The sequence below is a fragment of the Geotrypetes seraphini genome, chromosome 6 (genome assembly GCF_902459505.1).
Source record: "Geotrypetes seraphini chromosome 6, aGeoSer1.1, whole genome shotgun sequence".
Classification (NCBI taxonomy): Eukaryota; Metazoa; Chordata; class Amphibia; order Gymnophiona; family Dermophiidae; genus Geotrypetes; species Geotrypetes seraphini.
In genome coordinates, this window is record NC_047089.1 from 207,113,235 (window position 1) to 207,132,744 (window position 19,510).

General features: G+C 41.4%; 1 protein-coding gene across 1 annotated transcript in view; it reads left to right on the top strand.

Moving 5' to 3' along the window:
* GMCL1 (germ cell-less 1, spermatogenesis associated) overlaps positions 1-18,667 on the top strand; it is a 110,689-nt gene extending 92,022 nt beyond the window's left edge. The window contains exons 13-16 of the mRNA XM_033949200.1: positions 7,485-7,560; positions 7,848-7,993; positions 10,398-10,485; positions 18,226-18,667. Coding sequence (XP_033805091.1) covers positions 7,485-7,560; positions 7,848-7,993; positions 10,398-10,485; positions 18,226-18,354 — 439 coding nt within the window. The 3' untranslated portion in view covers positions 18,355-18,667. The remainder of the gene's footprint in view (positions 1-7,484; positions 7,561-7,847; positions 7,994-10,397; positions 10,486-18,225) is intronic.
* Positions 18,668-19,510: the final 843 nt, after the last annotated feature.

Below are 19,510 nucleotides of genomic sequence, written 5' to 3' on the forward strand. Positions count from 1 at the left end.
GCCTGGTTTCTGCTATCCTCATGTTCTCATTCAATTCCTTCCATCCACTGTCTCTCTGCGTCTTCCATTTGCTTTGTTACTGTGCCTCTCCCTTTCTCCCCCCTTCCAAATTGGTCTGGCACCCATCTTATTCCCTCCGGTCCCCCCATAGTCTGGCATCTCTGTCTTCTTCCCTCCCAGCGTCTTCTCCCCACTCTCTCTTCCCCATTTCCTTTCAGCGTCCTTCTCCCCCCCCACCTTCCCCATGTTCTGTCAGCATCCATCTCCCCCCTCTGTTTTCCCCATGTCCTTTCAGCGTCCTTCTCCCCCTCGTCTTCCCCATGTCCTTTTAGCGTCCTTCTCCCCCACGTCTTCCCCATGTACTTTCAGCGTCCTTCTCCCCCCCGTCTTCCCCATTTCCTTTCAGCATCCTTCTCCCCCCCCCCCCCGTCTTCCCCATGTGCTTTCAGCGTCCTTCTCCATCCCTTTGTCTTCCCCAAGTCCTTTCAGCGTCCTTCTCCCCCCCTCAGTTTTACCTTAAGCATCTTTTCCTCTCCACTCCACCTTTCCTCCCTCCCTGCCCCTTACCTTTGTGGCGCTTCCCTGCCCAACTGACAACAGAACAGGCCTAGTCCGACAAACCTCCCTGCCCTGTAGCCGCGAATCTAAATTACCTTCTTACAGCAGCTGAAGTATTGACGTCAGCGCTGACATCGGGAAGACTTCTGTTTGGCTCTGTGCTGCGGCAGGGCAGGTAAGGAGATAAGCCTCGCGGCTGAGTACATCCAGCCCCACAGGAATCCCACGACCCTTGGAAGCTTCCCCACGGGATCCCTGCGACCCGAAGGGGGAACCTGCGGGTCCCACGGGATTCCTGTCGTCCCCGTTCTCGTGCAGCTCTTTATTTCAAACTGCAGAGAAATGACTTGTTAAAGTATGTTTGTTTAGCAGACTTCAAGCTGCCATCATGAAAACAATTTGCCTTAATACCAGAGAAGTTTTACAGAGACAGCTGGGCCGATACCTTTATTGGGGAAGAGAATCAGTGAAGAAAAGTTACGTCTTTAACAATGGGATTGTTGGTGGAATTTGTATGTAGTCTGGTATTTCCAGTGCCTCTTTTTGCCACCTCCACTCTGGGACAGAAAGATTTTATTTTAAATTTCCTTCTGAGACCTATCGCATTAAGTTGACATTCAAAGGCAAGCTGTCTGGAGAGATGCTGGAGAAGTTGGCTTAAGGACTTGGATGAGTCAGAATACCAATAACTTGCAGAAGAAAAGCCTTGGCCGTCGTTTAGAGGAACCTTCAAGCTGCTGTCGCTTTAAAGACTGTAGGCCAGAGAAGAAGTTGTCCTTGAAGCTCAGCAGGTTTCAGAGGAAAACTAGCCCTTTTTGAGGGACCTAGCGAGGTCTGTCGCCACTCCCCTAGTAGGTTCTATTACCATTTGCCTCAACAAAGCTCCTTGTGGGGCATCACACGATCTTTCTACTTCTCTCCAGGTTTGCAGATGGGATACTCCAATCCACTTCTGGTAGGTGCAAGTTACCTAGTAGTATTGACTCTCCCTTCATTTTCACTCCGATACCATTGATCAGATTCCTGTCCTGTCCTTCTGTTTGAATTCAAGGTCTGTAATTTACACTTTCATCCTCACTTTGTCCGGGTTTTGAAAAGCTTTCCTTTGGGCAGGAGGGCATCTGCGCATGTGCGGATATGACGCGATGACGTGACGTCATTGCGTCATATCCACGCATGCGCGGATGTTCTGCCTGATGAGAGCAGGCAGCGGGGGGAGGGTTTGGAGGTGGGATCGGGGCGTGACGGGGCAGAACCGGGACAGGGTTGGGTGGGCTGGGCGAGCCTGGGGGTAGGTCTAGGGGTCTGGATTTTCAAGATGGAAAATCTTGTGACCCTAGCTTATTCACAACAATAAAATGGAGGAATAATCTTTCTTTTATTGCTGATTAAGTTGTCACTCTTTGTTAGGATGAAACTCATTTTTGTGTGCTATATTAAGTGGTAATGATTGCTGAAATGGGAGGTTGAATATATGGCCTGCATTTTTAAATACAGATGACTGGACATGTTGAAAACAACTATGGTGTTGATATTGGAGGACCTTACTGGACTAGCAGAAAACCGATTTCTTTTTAGATCTGTAATTCATTAAGTTGCTAGGACTCAAGCACAAATTGATAGCACCTAATATTTATAAATTTAATTTAAGTTTCATCTGGATTTTGAGTGTCACAAAACTTTCTTCAAATCATAGTTGACACAAAACATAAAAATCCATGAGTGAAGTTTTTTGTTTTTTTTAATTATTCTACTTATACTGAAGCCCCATAACATTTATTTATTTTAAAAATTTATACACTGCCTAAAACTAGACAGTTTCCAAGCAGCTAAACACAATAACAAGATTATAGGCCAAAACATAAAACAACACAGAAGAATCTCTCTAATGCCATCAAGTTCCAACTTCCTGCAGTCACAAAAAGTTGAGTCTTCAGTAACGTTTTGAATCCCAGCCTGTTGGCACACAGCTACAGTTGACCAGAAAGAGTATTCCACAATTTTATTCCTACAGTAGAAAAAGCAGAAGCCCTGGTATCAGCTTAGTGAACTTGCCAGGATATTCAACAAAACAAGAAATATGGTGGTGAGGTGGTTTTTGTTTTGATCAATAAAATGCCAAATTCTTAATTTATTGATGCCTGCAATACAGTTAGTAAGGCGTAAAGTGAAACATCTTGGATATCCCCTTTCCTTTTATCAGTTGCATACCCTATTATTAAAAATAATAAAGAAGACTGTGTGGTCTCTCAGGATTTCCACAACTGGTATTGTGTCTGTTGCAGGATTCCGGGTCTCGCTACATCTTTGTGTTTCAGCCACCATGCTGTGGCTTTCTTCAGGGTATGCTCTGAAGTCTGCAGTGTGACTTTGTAAAAAGTGGGTTCACTGACATGCTTGGGAACAGGGCAATCCACCAATTTGAATTTTTGGTGGGAAAGTCAGTTGGTCAGAAATTTTGAGTTTTGTTGTGAAAGTCCATAAAATGGAAAAAGTCTCTGGTAGGTTTAAAGATGTTCTCTCTGTGGAGCTGGGTTAGATGTTCTCTCAGGGTTTCCGCAGCGAGACCTGGAAACCTCCAACAAGCAAGACTGTGTGGATTTGCTACTTCTCTTCTAGGTTATTCATCATGAGTTCTCATGATCAGTGACATGCTTCCTTTATATCTAAAACTGCATTTACGTAAGTGGTCTGGATATTATGCTTTTAATCCTGACAAATACAGTGTTAGAAAGGACGCCTCAGCCCCACCGCTCCACCGCAAAAAAATGTTTACATCGCGGGAAGTCTAGTGTGGTGCTTCATCATTGGCTGTCTTTTCCAATTATAATGTTTTTTCTTTGTTTTTGTGATTTTTTTTAAGCATACATCGTTCTCCTGTTGCACTTATTAATAGTAATCCAAAAGTTTAAACAATACTTATCTCAGCCAAACCTGGGGAGCCAGACCCGACATGTTTCGCACAGAGTCTATTACAGTGGGTTTTAAATGTTGCAACTTTCTGTAGGGAGGGGGCTGTACACAATTGTATGTTTATGGCTCCTTTTCTATATTTTTCTAGGGAGACCCTTGAGAAAGCACGTTTTATGTGCGAAACATGTCGGGTCTGGCTCCCCAGGTTTGGCTGACATAAGTACTGTTTAAACTTTTGGATTACTATTAATAAGTGCAACAGGAGAACGATGTATGCTTAAAAAAATCACAAAAACAAAGAAAAAACATTATAATTGGAAAAGACAGCCAATGATGAAGCACCACACTAGACTTCCCGCGATGTAAACATTTTTTTGCGGTGGGGCTGAGGCGTCCTTTCTAACACTGTATTTGTCAGGATTAAAAGCATAATATCCAGACCACTTACGTAAATGCAGTTTCAGTGATATTTTAAGGTTGGATAAATATTACTACGACAAGTGGCCACTACAGCAGTTCCTTTATATCTAAGACATCTATTTTTACCTGTTTCTGCATTTTAAGGCTGATAATTCATCAGGACGTTTTTCAGGTTTTTAGTGGGTGCTACTATGTGTGTCGGAGCAGTATTGCTGCATTTAGCGCTGCGGGCCACAGTAGTAACATCTACCACGGCTTAGTAAAAAGGGGGGAGAATAAGTCAACAAGGCAGTCGTATAGGAAAACAAAATGGCTACATCAGGGGAGAATAAGGAGACAATAAAGAAAACTTAAAAATTAAGATAAAATATCCATTTACATCCTGGGTTAATTATAAGGGAATCTGATTAAATTTCTGCCTATAATTAACTAACTTGTTTATTATATTACATTAGTGACTTTTATTCCGGCTTAACCTTGCGGTTCTAGGCGGATTACAAAAGAGGTAATCTGGACATTTCCAGGTAAATTATAGGATCAGGAACAAATTATAGGTCTGTGACTTATGCGGAAGTTACAGGATCAGGGATTATTAAGGAACAAAGTTCCTGAGTAACAGGGTTTTTCTTTTTCTTCGGAGGGTTTTGTAGTCTGGAGTTGTGATCAGCAACCTCTCTAACTGCTCAGGCTCAAAGAAAATATAATTACAATCAGGAAATGCGACAAAACATTTGGAGGGAAATTTTTTAAAAAATAGTACCCGATGGCAAGAGTTTAGCTTTATTTTTTTATTTTTTAAATTCTTTATTCATTTTTAAACTTTCATCAAGTGTACAAAAATTCATAATAAACACTATTAATTAGACCACTTAAATGGAAGACATTGCTTATATGTTGCTTGGGTACCATAGAAACATACAGGAAATATTTGACTCCCCTCTCCAACAAAACAGGAAATCCTTTTTTCTTAAAATAAGATTTTAAGAGATTTATCCTTCTTCGAAGAAAAGGTGACCAATAAGGTGGCCTTTGATATCATCTTGACTGGCTTCAAGAAATTGAATTAAATTTGAAAATTAATCACTTTTTAGTGGCGACACATCAGGAGCCAACCCTGATTTGGTATTTATGCATTACCTTAACTGGCAAATAACTTGTTGAAACAGGAATTGAGTCAATATTAGTCAACCATAATATCTCTTTAAAGATATTTCCAGAGAAGTATCTCTGTAGATAACCGTGAACAAACAGGATAATTCAAAAATTTCAAATTAAGAGCTCTAGCTTGGTTTTCTAAAAATTTCCAGCTGCCTAATCAACAACAAACTATTTTTACGCTTGATCAGTGGTGTAGTAAGGATGGGCATGGGATGCAGACTGCTGCGGAGGCTGACATCTCTCCTTGTCACCACTCCCTCCCCCCTGCTTGTCCCCATTGCCCTGACATTAACATCCCCCCCAATACCTCTTTACAACTTTGCTGTCAGCGAGCAGGCTGTCCTACCCGCTGCTCATGCTAACCTCGTCCCTCCTTTGGCAACAGTTCCTGTGCATGAGTTTAGGAAGTGACATCAGAAGAAAGCCTCAACTGGCGTGAATAGTGGCTTTTCTAGTCTGCATGCTGCTGGTGAAGATAGGAAAGAGGATAGCAGGGAAGAGCAGGGGGGGTGCGGCGATATCGGGGCAGCGGGGAAGAGAGCATTGGGGAAGGCACATGGGGCAGCGATGCCAGGTGCCTCCACCCTGGGTGCCATCTTCCCTCGTTGTGCTACTGGTCCTGATGATCCAGTTACTTACAAAATTCCAATTTGGAGTTCTCTTTCTTCAACCATTAACCAACTTGAGACAATGTAGTATCCACTTCATTTATTTTAGAAACTACCTGTCAGGAAAAAAATCAGGGCTGTTGTACTGGTTCCAGCAACATGGTCTCAGTTCTTTACCACTTTCCAGATATTCAACATGGAAATCACTGGAGTCTCTTCCCCTACTATCTCTAATTCATGAAAGCGAAAGCACACCGGTTTCAAAGATGTTTCCTGTGACACTTTGTATTAAAAAAAATGAATGAGAAGGGGAACCAGATCCCTCAACAAGGGAAAAACTATTTTAGGATAAACCCCTTTGAGGAAGGAGAATGGAACTTCCTGGACTCAAGGAAGCCCCAGAATCCAGTGCTGATGTTACACAGGACCTTCTCTGCTAAATGGGTTCAGATGTTTCTCCATTGGACCTCAAGGTGAAGGGGTACATTTACCTTTCCTTTCCATTTCCCCATCAAATAAATAAAATACCTGTTAATTAAGTTCCAGTGTTCAAACAGAGATTTTGGACCTACCGGGGCTCTAAAGGGGCTCACCTAGGAGCCTGGTGTGCCCCTTAGGGCACACCCCTTTGGCCATACCTTATGGCTGCATTGCAGGGGCTGCTGGACTTTTATTCTTAGTTGGCCCACAAAAAATGACGTCAGGGGCTAACTTCTCTCATCAGACTCTTCTTTATAGCGCCTCGATTGGCTGGCCTATAGGTGCTCTTCTTTCCAAGATATTCTCTCTCCAAACTCTCCCAATATCTGGCTATCTTCTAAGTGAATGTTCAATGCTATAGCTGAATATCACAGCATAAGAATATCCATAAAACCCTTGACCAAATATTGGTTGAATTTCACCATTATTAAGAATTGAAAACCTTCCCTTGCCATGCATCCAATTTCACCCATTTTTAAACAGGTCATTTTTGTTAGGACGTTTAGTCCTGTCACGTTATCAGGTCACTGGACTGTGTTATGCTGGATTGTCTGTGACATCACAGAGATCTTTTTGTATGCGTTGTGTTTGTATTTGTGACTTATATGGTTATTTGTAAACTGCCTAGTTATAGGCGGTATATAAATTTTTAAAATCAACTAATATTTTAAACAATTATTTTCCAGGTAATCATTTTGAATATGAGCACCTATATACTTAGGGGGAGGGGGTGTTTTCAGCCAATTTGAGGATGTTGTGAGGGTATGCAAAGTTCATGGCTATCTATATTTTCAACACAAGTACTAGTGTCTCCCCACCCCCTCTTTCCCCCTCCCCTGAACAATCAAATACAGTAGACTGTTAACTGGAACTCAATTAACCAGAATTCTCAATCAAACAAACAAAAGAAAGAAATGCTGTAGTAATGTAAATAAAAATGAAAATAAAATCAATTTCTGGCAGAAATTTAAGTGTAAACCTGAGTACGCCCACGCTTTGCCTACCACATGTCCAGTAGTTTGTCTGGAACGGTTTATGGTGTGGCATAGTATGGGGTATGGTATTAGTATTTTTTAAATAGTAACTCTCAAGCAACCAGAAACTATATTTATCCAGTATCTATCAATCTCTATGTAGGTGCCAGTTAACTGAGTCTACTCTACATTCATATAGTTGTAGAGTTGACAACATAAAAAAGGCACAAAAATTCAAAGCAGGTAAGGGAAGGGGTTGAGAGTACTAAGATGTGTTATTTTTCTTTTTGTTGCACCTATTTTATTTTGCATTGGATGTTTGGGGGGCTTATCTGTTAAGCAGGGATTCCAATTTTAGATTTTGTGTCTACAGGCCTCAGGAAATCAATAAAGAGGAATTTGAAGGGAACAGCATGAGATGTGGTAGAAAACTCACTAAAGATGGTGACGTAAGTATTAAAGGCATCCTTTTGATATAAACGTTAAGACTGCTAAATATGGAATAACATACACAAGAACATAAGATGTCTTGGCTATCATAAGCATGTCTACCTACTACTATGTATTTGGGGGCGATTTGAATACATTTTATTTCCCCCCGCACATCTCTCAAGACTATAAACAAGTCTGACAAAAACATGTTTCCAAGATGTCTTTATCCAATAAGAAAGATATCTCTTGTTGCCAATATAATTTAATGTTCTGATTGATCTTGAATATGTGTATCTACTTACAGTATTGCTGGAGATGGACAGGCTTCAACTTTGGCTTTGACTTGCTTGTTACTTATACCAACCGGTACATCATTTTTAAACGAAACACTCTGAACCAACCATGCAGTGGATCGGTCAGTCTGCAGCCACGGAGAAACATTGCATTTAGGTAGGAGAGACCAAGTGTTAGCTTATCACAGATTTGGTTGTATAATAAACTAGAAAACCATAGATTGAGATCTCTCTATACTTCTCTATATTCTCTATGCTAAAGATCTTCTATACTTCTGTTTAATTTTTTAAGAATTGTGTATTTCACTATCAGAAAAACCCAGTTCAAATACAAATCATGTACATATAATCCACAAATTATACAATAAAAAAACAGCATCACCAATTTCTATTACCGTATATATGCGAATATAAACTGGGATTTTTTGCCCAAAAATTGTCCTAAAAATGGGGGTCCCGGTTTATATTCAGGGTAGAGCCAGCACCCTCCCCCTCCCAGATTTATTGCAGGCCTCTGCTGGGCCACCAGGCTCTGTATCCTGTTCCACCTCCTTGCCCTGTCCGTCTCACCTCCTCTGCCGCTGGAATCCCTGGTGATCAAGAGGTGTAGTGGGCAGGAGTGAGCTTTCCGTGCTTCTGCCCCGATGCTAACCTAGTCATTCACTGCCGCAAGTTCCAGCTTCAGTCACTGAGCGGTACTGAGTAGGAGCGCAATTTAGCCCTGCTACTCAGCATTGAGCGGCTTCCTGAATGACTCCCGTGAATTCTCACAAGGGATTCCAGCTGGAGAGGAAGTATGATGAACAGAGCAGGGAGGGGGGGACAGGTTGGGGAGGGAGGGAAGGAAGGGGGCTGTGTGCAGTGCCTGGCAGGGAGGGGGCTGTGTGCAGAACCTGACAGGATGGAGGGAAGGGGGCTGGGTACAGATCCTGGCAGGACAGTGCACTTGAATATTAAGCCACCTGACTTATATTCGAGCCAGCCATTTTCCCTCCTATTTGGGGGGGAAATGGGGGTCTCGACTTATATTCAAATTGACTTATATTCGAGTATATATGGTATACAACAAACACATCTACCAATATAAAAATATACTAACCCCCTCTTATGAAACTGCGCTAGCAGTTTCTAGCGCAGGGAGCCATGCTGAATGGCCCACGCTGCTCCCAACGCTCATAGGAACTCACCAGGCTGCGCAGTGGTATAAATTATTATCTGGATATTTAAATAAGAAACCAAAGACTGGACTTAGAGATATTTGGAGCATTGAGATTAAGCATCAAATTAATGCATCTCAATGGACACGTATTTGGTCTTGGAGGATGAAATGTACAATGTCTGCGTCTCTGAGGCAAACATGGTTTTTCCTGTTGCATAGAGCACTCTGGACCCCTGTTCGTTTACAAAAATTGGATTGCTCTAAGTCTAATAGATGTTGGCATTGTCATCTCGATGCTGGAACTTTAGATCATTTATTGTTTTATTGTCCATTCATTAAGGTTTTTTGGCAGTCTATTTGGGATCAAATAAAATTGCTTGTTAGAAAATCATGTAGCATTGTCATATGACACAATTTTATTTGGCATGTCTATGAGAGCTAAATGTCAAATATCTGCTAATAATAACAAGCTTTTGATGATATTGACAGGAGTTGCCATTCAACAAATAACATATAATTGGAAGGATTGTAAAAGACTGAATTATTGTTTCTGGTGGAATTCAGTTTCTCACGTGTATAAAATGGAAAGAGCGTTGGCAGTTCAAAAAGGATACTATAATGAATTTAAGGATGTGTGGGGGCCATTATTAAATTATTATAATGAATAATTTACATTTTTCCCAATTTTAATATACATGTGGATTCGGGGTGGGGGTGGGGGGTTGGATTTTCCACTAATTATATACGTAAGAATGACAAAAGCTATTATAGTCATGTGGTATATTTTAGTTGTATATGAATTTGGGAGGGGGGTGTGGGTTAAATCTTCTTGTTGTATGATGTTGTAGAATTTCATGTTGTATTTTAATTGTGTGATATTTACTGTACACTTGATGTAAATTATAAAATGAATAAAGAATTAAAAACAAAAAAAAGGACAGCTTTTCTGCTGTGTGGTTAACTGCCACCTCCACCATATCCACAGACCACCTAAGTGCTACCCAGATAGCACTGCCATGGTCAGAGGGGATATTCCGCAACACTATAAGAACATAAGAATTGCCATACTGGAAAGACCAAAGGTCTATCAAGCCCAGTATCTTGTCCCAACAGTGGCCAACCCAGGTCCCAATTACCTAGCTACATCGTAATAGTAAAACATTTAGGAAATTATCCAGATAAATGCTGTTGAATATCCCCAGGTGGCTTGCTAACCATGAGTTTAACTAGAAGGGAGCTGTATTTCCCAGTTATCTTGCTCTGAATATTGACCCCTTGATGGTTTGGTTTGTTCTTTTATAAGTATTCCAAATTGTTTGGTTTGGAAATAACTTTTCTTATGCATGCAGCATTCAATATTGTTTAGTGCTTCTAATTGAGGTTTGGTTTCTTTTATTCCTAGGTTACGTCTAGCGTCTTTTGACAGCAATGGGAAAGTGATTTGCAGCAGAACAAGTGGATACCAGATTCTGTCTCTTGAGAAAGATCAGGTATTACTTAACACTATTTAAAGAGAAAGACATATCTTGTTCTACTGGTTCCTTTGCTGGAAGCACAAGGAGTTTAGTCTTCGCTGTTAAATTATTGCTTAAAATTAAGCATCCAGTTGCTGATTATAGAGAAGCAGTTTTGTTGGTTTTTTTTTTTTTTTTTAATTCTTTGTTCATTTTTACATCTTACATCAAGTGTACAAATTATAAAACATATGAATTAAATACATCACTTGCAGTTTTCAATTTTAGGTATTATCTCAGACACATCAATCCATGTTGGGATCGGAACTGTGATGTCATCCATGTAAATATGTTTTAAAACCATAACTTTCCAGTACAAAATCAAGTGAGGATAAAAAGACATTAAAAAGAACGGGGGACAATAGCAAACCCTGAGGCACACCACAGAATATAGACCATTTATCAGAAAAAAAACCCTCCACTCATCCTTACCATATAGAACCTTTTAGTAAGATAACCCTCAAACCTTTTCAGCATGTCCATTAAACCAATAATATTTAAAATATATAACATCTTGTGATCCACAACATCAAAAGCGCTCAAGAGACAAAATTGTGTAATATGCCATCTGATCTGTATTAAAATTCTTACGGAATTATGATTGCAAACCATGTAGAATGTCGTACTTCTACAAATAGTCTGTTATAGAATGGCTACCAATTTCTCCTTCAGTTTCCGTCAAAAAAGAATAGAAACCACCGGAGCTAATTAGTTAAAGCCGAGTATGAATCCCTTTTATTTTTCAGACTAGGCATGAGAATAATGTTGCCTAAACAGCATGGGAATTCACCATGGATAATGAATCTGTAAGCCATTTAGGCCTGCTAACATCCATTGGCGCTGCTCTCATAAATTGTGGAGGACAAACATTCAATTGGCAGCTTGATCTGCAGAATTTGTTAATTGATTCATTTCAGTTGTTTTTATATAACCTCTCTAGTAGTTGAATCAGCTATGAAAAAGGACAAACATATGCAGAAACTTTTTTTTAAAAAAAACTATAAGATCATGTTAGGAACAGTGACTTCCATGGAGTCTTGCAATCTGTAAGGGATTGCATATCAGTTGTATATGGAACAGCATATGCAAACCCTACAGGGAATGATGTCTTCTAGTCTTACCATTCAGACACAATCTGAGTTAATGGCTATTTTATCTGAGGAAGATTGAGTGTGGAATCCTTTTCATCTGCTCTGCTGATGTTGTCTTTGATATGTCATAGACTATAACTACCAGTGATTTGCTGCCAGATTCACTGCATAACTGAAGATGTGCATACTAAATTTGCAGAACATACTTTCTGATAAAAGGTAAACAGTTCCTCCTTGTCATCAGACCAGATGAATCCAGAAACGTACCAGCAGGTGGAGACATGTACCAGCAGGTGGAAACAGAGAATATTGACTGACCAGAATGCAAGCTGTCCTAAATAACATAGTTCAGGTTGTGTCCTCTATCTTCAACAAGATGTGGACAGCTTTCCATCTGCTTCTGATCTTTTCTGAAGTTGTGTGCTCCTGTTTCTTTAGGTTTAGTGGAGCCTGTGGTGTTGGACTTCAACTGGTGCCTTCCAGTGCAACAGGTGTAGAGGTCCTGAACAGCTGGGTAGTTTCCCTCAAACCACGAGTTTTTGCAGAAGGGCATTGATCATTTTCTTTGGAGTATACTGAATTCCCTTCTGCAAGCGTGTTCAGAAGGTATCTATCTGCTCTGATTTTTTTTGGCTTTTGTTTCTGCTTTTCGAGATTTTTAGTACTGCAGAGGTTCCTAGTACTCCTGGGATGGCTCTCAGTGAAGAAGTCTGTTGCTAGCAGACCTCTCTGATCTCAGGGTACCTGACTAGCCAGCCTGCTCTAACCCTTAAGGACATTCTGGGGACCATTACCCAGGTACTTGGCTCACCCAGGAAATTTTTTCCGGGGCTCAAGTACAGGCTATGTGGCTCCAAGTTGGTCCATTCCACAGGATGAATCTTTAATGGTCATTTGGCAAGCTTTAGAAGACTGTCCCAGACCAGATGCCATAACTTCTATATTTCTTCAAGGACTAGCATGTCTTCTTATTTAAGGATCAATTGTTTTTACAGATCTCCAGAGTGGTGATAGGAGCCATCTTTGCTTCTTCTGTGGCCAACCTACACATGTCCAACTTTGAGCGTGAATGGCTTGAACATTCTCCTTTCTGAGAGAAGATCAAATTGTGGCATTGAAATATTGCTGATATCTTCATGTTATGGACTGGAACGAATTTCCAATCATTCTTTTAGGCTTCTGTGGCTGACATCTTGATTGTTGCAGTTGTCCGGGTCGCCAATACACAGGAGGGTCCTCTAGGGGTCTAGGCAGAGGTTTGGGGTACCAGATGCCCTTAACTCTCTAGCTTCCAAGAAACAGCAGTGATGCCAGGTCAATAGCTGTCACTCCACAGATGGGGGGAGACTATCTTGAATTTTGGAAGGCATGAGCGGAGATTTACTCAGATCAGTGGGTGTTAGACATAATTTGAGAAGATTATAAACTCAAGTTCTTTCACCTGCTGCAGGTATTATTCTTGGATTCTCTGGCTGGACGGCTGGGGAAGGCTGTCAGGGTCCAAGCAACAGTGAAGTGACTCTTAGATATTCGAACCATAGAGTTCATGCCAGATGGAGAATTGGTCCAAAAGAGATTTGGAGGACTGGAGCCAATTCTGGACCTAAAGTCAGTCAACGCAGCACTAAAGGTGCCGCACTTGTGCATGGAGACTCTGAAATCAGTCATTGCCTCAGTGACGCTGGGGGAATTTCTAGCCTTGCTGGATGTGATGGGGGCTTATCTGCATGTTCTATCTTTCCTGCTCACAGGCAGTATCTGTGGTTGGAGAAACATTTTCATTTCTCAGCTCTTCTCTTAGGGCTTACAACAGTGCCTCGGTATGAACTTAGTTTTCCCTTCTATTGCAGCTTGGAAAATGGCAGCTTTTTCATTTTCTGAATTAATGGCTATGCACTAATGTTATCCAACAGACAAACAGTGGAATAACCAACAGACAAACAGTGGAAATGTCCAAGAAAATCAAGGTGCTAATTTCAAACTTCTGCTTTTATTAATGTAGTGGCTCAACATGTGTTTCAGCCACTTTGACCTGCCTCAGGAGCATCCTAAACAACAAAATATATCGGTTGCAGAGTATATTGTGTAACAATCAAATCATCTAAGAAACGCTATGAATCTATGTGCGTGAAAAGACAAGCAAACAGCTCGTAATACTACTCATAAGTGTTTCGAAAGTGCGTCTGATGTCAGCACTGCATATTCAGAGTCCAAAGGAGAGCAACGAAACTGGTAAGAGGGCTGGAACACTGCCCATATGCCGAGAGGTTGGATAGGCTGGGGCTCTTCTCTCTGGAAAAAAGGAGGCTCAGGGGAGATATGATAGAGACCTTCAAGATCATGAGGGGCATAGAGAGGGTGGATAGGGACAGATTCTTCAGGCTGAAGGGGACAACAGGTACGAGGGGGCATTCGGAGAAACTGAAGGGAAATAGGTTCAAAACGAATGCAAGAAAGTTTTTTTTCACCCAAAGGGTCGTGGACACTTGGAATGCGCTACCAGAGGACGTGATTGGGCAGAGTACGGTACAAGGATTCAAACAGAGACTGGACGGATTCCTGAGGGATAAAGGGATCGTGGGATACTGAGAAAGCTAACCAGAAAATAAGTATAGAAACCCGACCAGGTCGTGCATGTGCAAGACCGGAGGGCTAGGACTTTGATGGGAAGATAGGACGCAATAGGAAACCAAGGTGGCATGGGGGCCCCTTCTGGTGATTTGGACAGGTCGTGACCTGTTTGGGCCGCCGCGGGAGCGGACTGCTGGGCAGGATGGACCTATGGTCTGACCCGGCGGAGGCACTGCTTATGTTCTTATGTTCTTATGTTCTCTCTGTTGAAAGACGATGGTTAATGAGTCATGTCTTTCAACAGAGAGCTGAAAATGGACATTTCCACTGTTTGTTGGTTATTATTTTGTGGATTTGACCTTCCTGTTTTCGTCTGGTCTCTTTTTTTTATTTTTATTTTTTTTAATTCTTTATTCATTTTTAAAACTTTCATCAAGTGTACAACGTATCATAATAAACACAATTAATCAGAGCACTTGCATATCTTATCATTATAATCTAAACATACAAATGTAACCCTCTCCCCACCCTCCCTCAAATCTCTTCATTCATAATAAGAAACCTATATTTGTATCCCTCCCCCCTCCCATTACTATTTGTTGTATGACTAATAGAAAAATGGCATTTAATCATGACAAAAAGACGTTAATGGCTCCCAAATTTTAATAAAATTATTATAATTTCCATTTTGTATCGCTATTGATCTTTCCATTCTATATATGTGGCATAATGAATTCCACCAAAAATTAAAGTTCAACCTAGTATGATCTTTCCAGTTATTAGTAATATGTTGAATGGCAACTCCAGTCTGGTCTCTGATCCAACTAAATAAACCACTGTTTAATATTTCACTCAGGACTCTACATCTTCATATTTATTTATTTATTCATTCAATTTTCTATACCATTCTCCCAGGAGAGCTCAGAACGGTTTACATGAATTTATTCAGGTACTCAAGCATTTTTCCCTGTCTGTCCCACAATCTATCTAATGTACCTGGGGCAATGGAGGAATTAAGTGTCTTGCCCAGGGTCACAAGAAGCAGCGTGGGTTTGAACCCACAACCTCACTTTAACCACTGCGCCACACGCTCTCCTTGTTCACACGCCACACGCTCTCCTTGTTCCCATCCATTGATGTGCTATTGTTCATACAGGTGCTTTAGTCAGATTGTGAGCCTATTAGGGATATTTTCAAAGCACCTAATATTTGATACTTTATTGTTTGTGAACCGCTGTGAACTTTGAAGAGGTATTGGTGGTAGGTATCCAAATAAATATTGCATTGTATCCAAATATTCATAATCCACAAAATTAGTGCTCGTATTTAAAGGGATAGGAAAAGTCTTAGAAATCCAAGAGGTTGTATCAAACAGTGTCACTCAATCATTGGCTAAAAAATCTCCCCATAAAAGTTATCTTTTTCTTGCAAAAGAGCAGCAAATATCATGCAATCTATTTTCTAAATTGTTGCTTGAAACTTGCAAAAAGATTTTTTGTGTTTGTCTATTTATCCAGCACTGCTTTCAGCTTTATTTAAGCACTCTCTCTTGTAACAAATAATGAATGACATCCATTAAACATTAACAACAATTTAGTGTGCGAGCCTTGCTGCCACCTATTTTGTGGGCGGTTGGGGCTCACACACTAACCAGTTAAGATGTGCAGTGCTGACACACTAAGTGATTAGTGCAGAAATGCCCACGCTTATTCCTGAGACACACACCCTTTAGCCAAAACATTTGAAAAAAATGTTTAGTGTGTGGTTAGCGTGCGCACATTTGAAATTTACCGTGGGATGCTTCAATGTGCCCCATTATAAGCCCCTTTAAGCTTACTGCAGCTTAGTAAAAAACCCCTTAAGTTTTTTTTTATATTTCATGATGCATTTAAACATTTATCTTTATAAAACATGAAAAAGGTTAAATTTATATACTGAAGAATCAACACATCTTTCTGTAAAGCTGCTTGTCTGTATAGAGCCAGCTGGTGAGCTCTTCATAGAAGCTTGTTTGGTTAATATTTCGAGAGTTTAAATAGACATTTCAAGTCCAGCACGGCCTATGTGCTGCTTTGAATGGGGAGAGCACCATGGATGGAACTTTACCCAGCATGACTCCCCTTGAATTTCATTCTGCATTTCTTGAAGCTACCTCAGGCAAGTTTAATTGAAAGTTGTATTATTTTTTTTATACATTTGGTGGTGTTTTGAACTTTATAAAAGGATGACTTTTCTGAAGTAGGAAAGTAGATGATTATATCCTTACTAGTATTTTAGCCCGTTACATTAACAGGTGCTAGAATATATGTCTGTCTGTCTTTCTTTCTGTGTCTCTCTCCCTCCCGCTGTTTTTCTTTTTGTCTATCTCTCTCCCTGGCCCCCTTTGTCTGTCTGTCTTTCTGTGTCTCTCTCTGCCCCTGTGCCTTTCTTCTTTTCTTTCCTTTCGCTGTCTAGCTTTCTTTCTATCCATCTGTCTCTCTCCCCCCCACACTTCCCTGTGCAGCAGCCACAGCAGCATTCCCTCCCCCTCCATGTCTCTGTGCAGTAGCATTCCCTCCCTGCCACTACTTCCCTGTACAGCAGCATTTAGATCCCCACCTTCCCTGTGCCGCAGCCACAGCAGCACCAGCATTCCCTCCCACCCCACACCACTTCCCTGTACAGCAGCAGCGTTTCCCTTACCCCCCTTTCCCATCCCTCGGTCTTGACTGCTCCCTTAGTCCCTTGCCGCCCCCACCCTTCCCTTCCCGCGGTCCGACCATCTGCCGATTCCAGCAGCGTGTACAGCACTCTACACACGCTGCTTCGGGGCCTTTTACTGCCTTGATTTACTCTTGCACGTCCCTGATGACATCATCAGAGACGCGGCAGAGCAAATCAGGGCAGTAAAAGGCCCCGAAGCAGCGTGTGTAGAGTGCTGCACACGCTGCTGGAATCAGCTGGTTTTGAGTTGGGACCGCGGCATCCCTTCGCAGCTGGAGTGTTTTGGGCTTTCCTTCCCGCCCCGCGAGGTGTCACCATGGCTCCTCTCGATCCCGCCAGCATCGGAAGCCTTCTCAGACGCTGGTGCGGCTGGTGAGAGGAACCGACACGGAGAGCAGGAAGTCCAGCGCTGGCGGCGAGTGGTAGGTGCTGGAAAGTAAGGCTGGGGCTCCCGCATGCGCACTCCTGCAAGGCCACGGACCTACATCTCACAGATCAGGGAAAACGGAAGCACGCAGTTGAGTGCGCATGTGCGGCTAGCGTTTTATTATATAGGATAAGCTGCAAGATTATTCTGGCTAACTCTGGACTTTTCAGATAAGCTTTTCTTATTATAACAATGAAAATTTTGTTATTGAGGTGCTTATCCTTTTTTTAATGGTTAACTTAAGATCCCCTTTTTATGGTGTTGATTTTTGTAGTTTGGAATTTTGCTTCAGTTGGGATTAGGTTACCTATACAGTCAAACCTCAGTTTGCGAGTGTTTTGCAAGACGAGCAAAACACTCCAGCAAACTTTTGATACGCTCATCAATGTGTTTATACGTAAAGTGCATGTGGGATGGCGCTCGGCTACGTGGGCTCGGGGGTTCTCCAACGTGGTGCGGAAGGCTGGCGGAAGGAAGAGGCATCTCCCTGAAGTGGCGCTGCCTGCAGCTGTACAGGGACCCCGATGGTTGCGCACGGCTGGCCACCTACAAACTGCAGCACCCAGCACCCGACAGATACCCACCCCTGGGCCACCCCTCGCCACGTCCTTCCAGTTCCTTAGCACTTTTTTGGTTGTGGAACAATTCGTCTGCATTGCCATTTTTTTCTATGGGGAACTTTGCTTTGATCTATGAGTACTTTGGATTAAGAGAATGCTTCTGGAAGGAATTATGCTCAAAAACCAAGGTACCACTGTATTTTTATTCCCAACCAGAGACTCTAGAAAAATGTACATATAATGAAATTTCTCTTTGTAAGGTTTTTAAATATATTTGGGACAATCCCCAAGCATACCATCTTGTTAGCATGCACTCATCTGGCAAGTTGATTTCATTTGTTTTATCTTTCTCTTTGTTTCATAGGAACAAGTAGTTATGAACCTGGATAGCAGACTTCAAGTCTTTCCTTTGTATATCTGCTGTAATTTCTTGTGTACATCACCAGAAAGGAGAATGGAGAGCAATGGACAGACAGAGAATACAGACAGCTGAAAACTGGGTGCAGAAAATACAACAGTTTTGTGTTTGTTTTTTTAAACCCCTGTCTGCCTGCTCTAATTTCATAATTCCTCTTTCTACAGTAAACCTAATAAATCAGAGGCCAATTCAAAAAGTCATGGTAGTCCATAGGCTTCCCAAGGATGACTACTGCTCTATTATCTCATAAGGAGACAACTCTTCTGAGCATGTTGATGGTTTTGACATACATTGAGAAGAGCTGGACCACTGGCCGAGAGGTTAAAATTCCTCAAAAGAACTCACAACTCTAGGTGGCCTTACATATCAGTAAATATACATTGCAATACTTTGGCCTGAGTTATTTTTGCCTTTGTTTTAGAAGAAAATGCATATGAGCATGGGCAGATATACTAGCGTTAATTTCAGTTTTATACTGCAGCCAGACTGATGAAGCATGAATGCAGCAATGATATCAAACTTTTTTTTTTTTTTTTTTGCATACATTTGAAACTTGTTAGAAATATGGATAAAGACTCTAGCCAAGTAAAGACCTTTTTTTCACAAATTTTATGTGGAAGTTGAAGAAGAAAAACAGCTTTAAAAGTCACCTGGTGCTAAGTTTCTATTGGTAAAACCTGTGTGTTACCATGGTGGTGTTTTTTTTTTATCAGTTATAACTATTGATCTAAATACCTGTTGGGATTACTTTTCTTTGCAGTTCAGTTTCTATCAAGATTATTTCAGACAGTGGTCACATCTTAATCATACCTCTTATGAAACAAACTATTGGAAAATGATCCTGGGTGTTTTCCTCTTGCAGTGTTTTTGATATCAGTTCTTGTACAATCCCATTCTATTCCGGAACCATTGGGTTATTTTCCTGTACCTGCCAGAACTTGTAGGAAGCCTCATATTTCAGAGACTTAAGCTCCACCCTAGAGAATGACTCGGGAACAAATTTTTCCTCGTTCCCCACAGGAACTCAATTTCCCCATCCCGTCCCTGGAAGTTTTGTCCCATTCCTGTAAGCTCTGCTTTAACCGCACAAGCCTCGAGCACTTATGATTTTAAAGTGTTTGAGACTAGTGCAAATGAGGACAGAGCTTGTAGGAATGGGGCAGGGACAGGAAAATAACTTGACCAATAACCAGTTTCTTTCCTACAAGCCAAACTTTAGGAGCTTGTATTT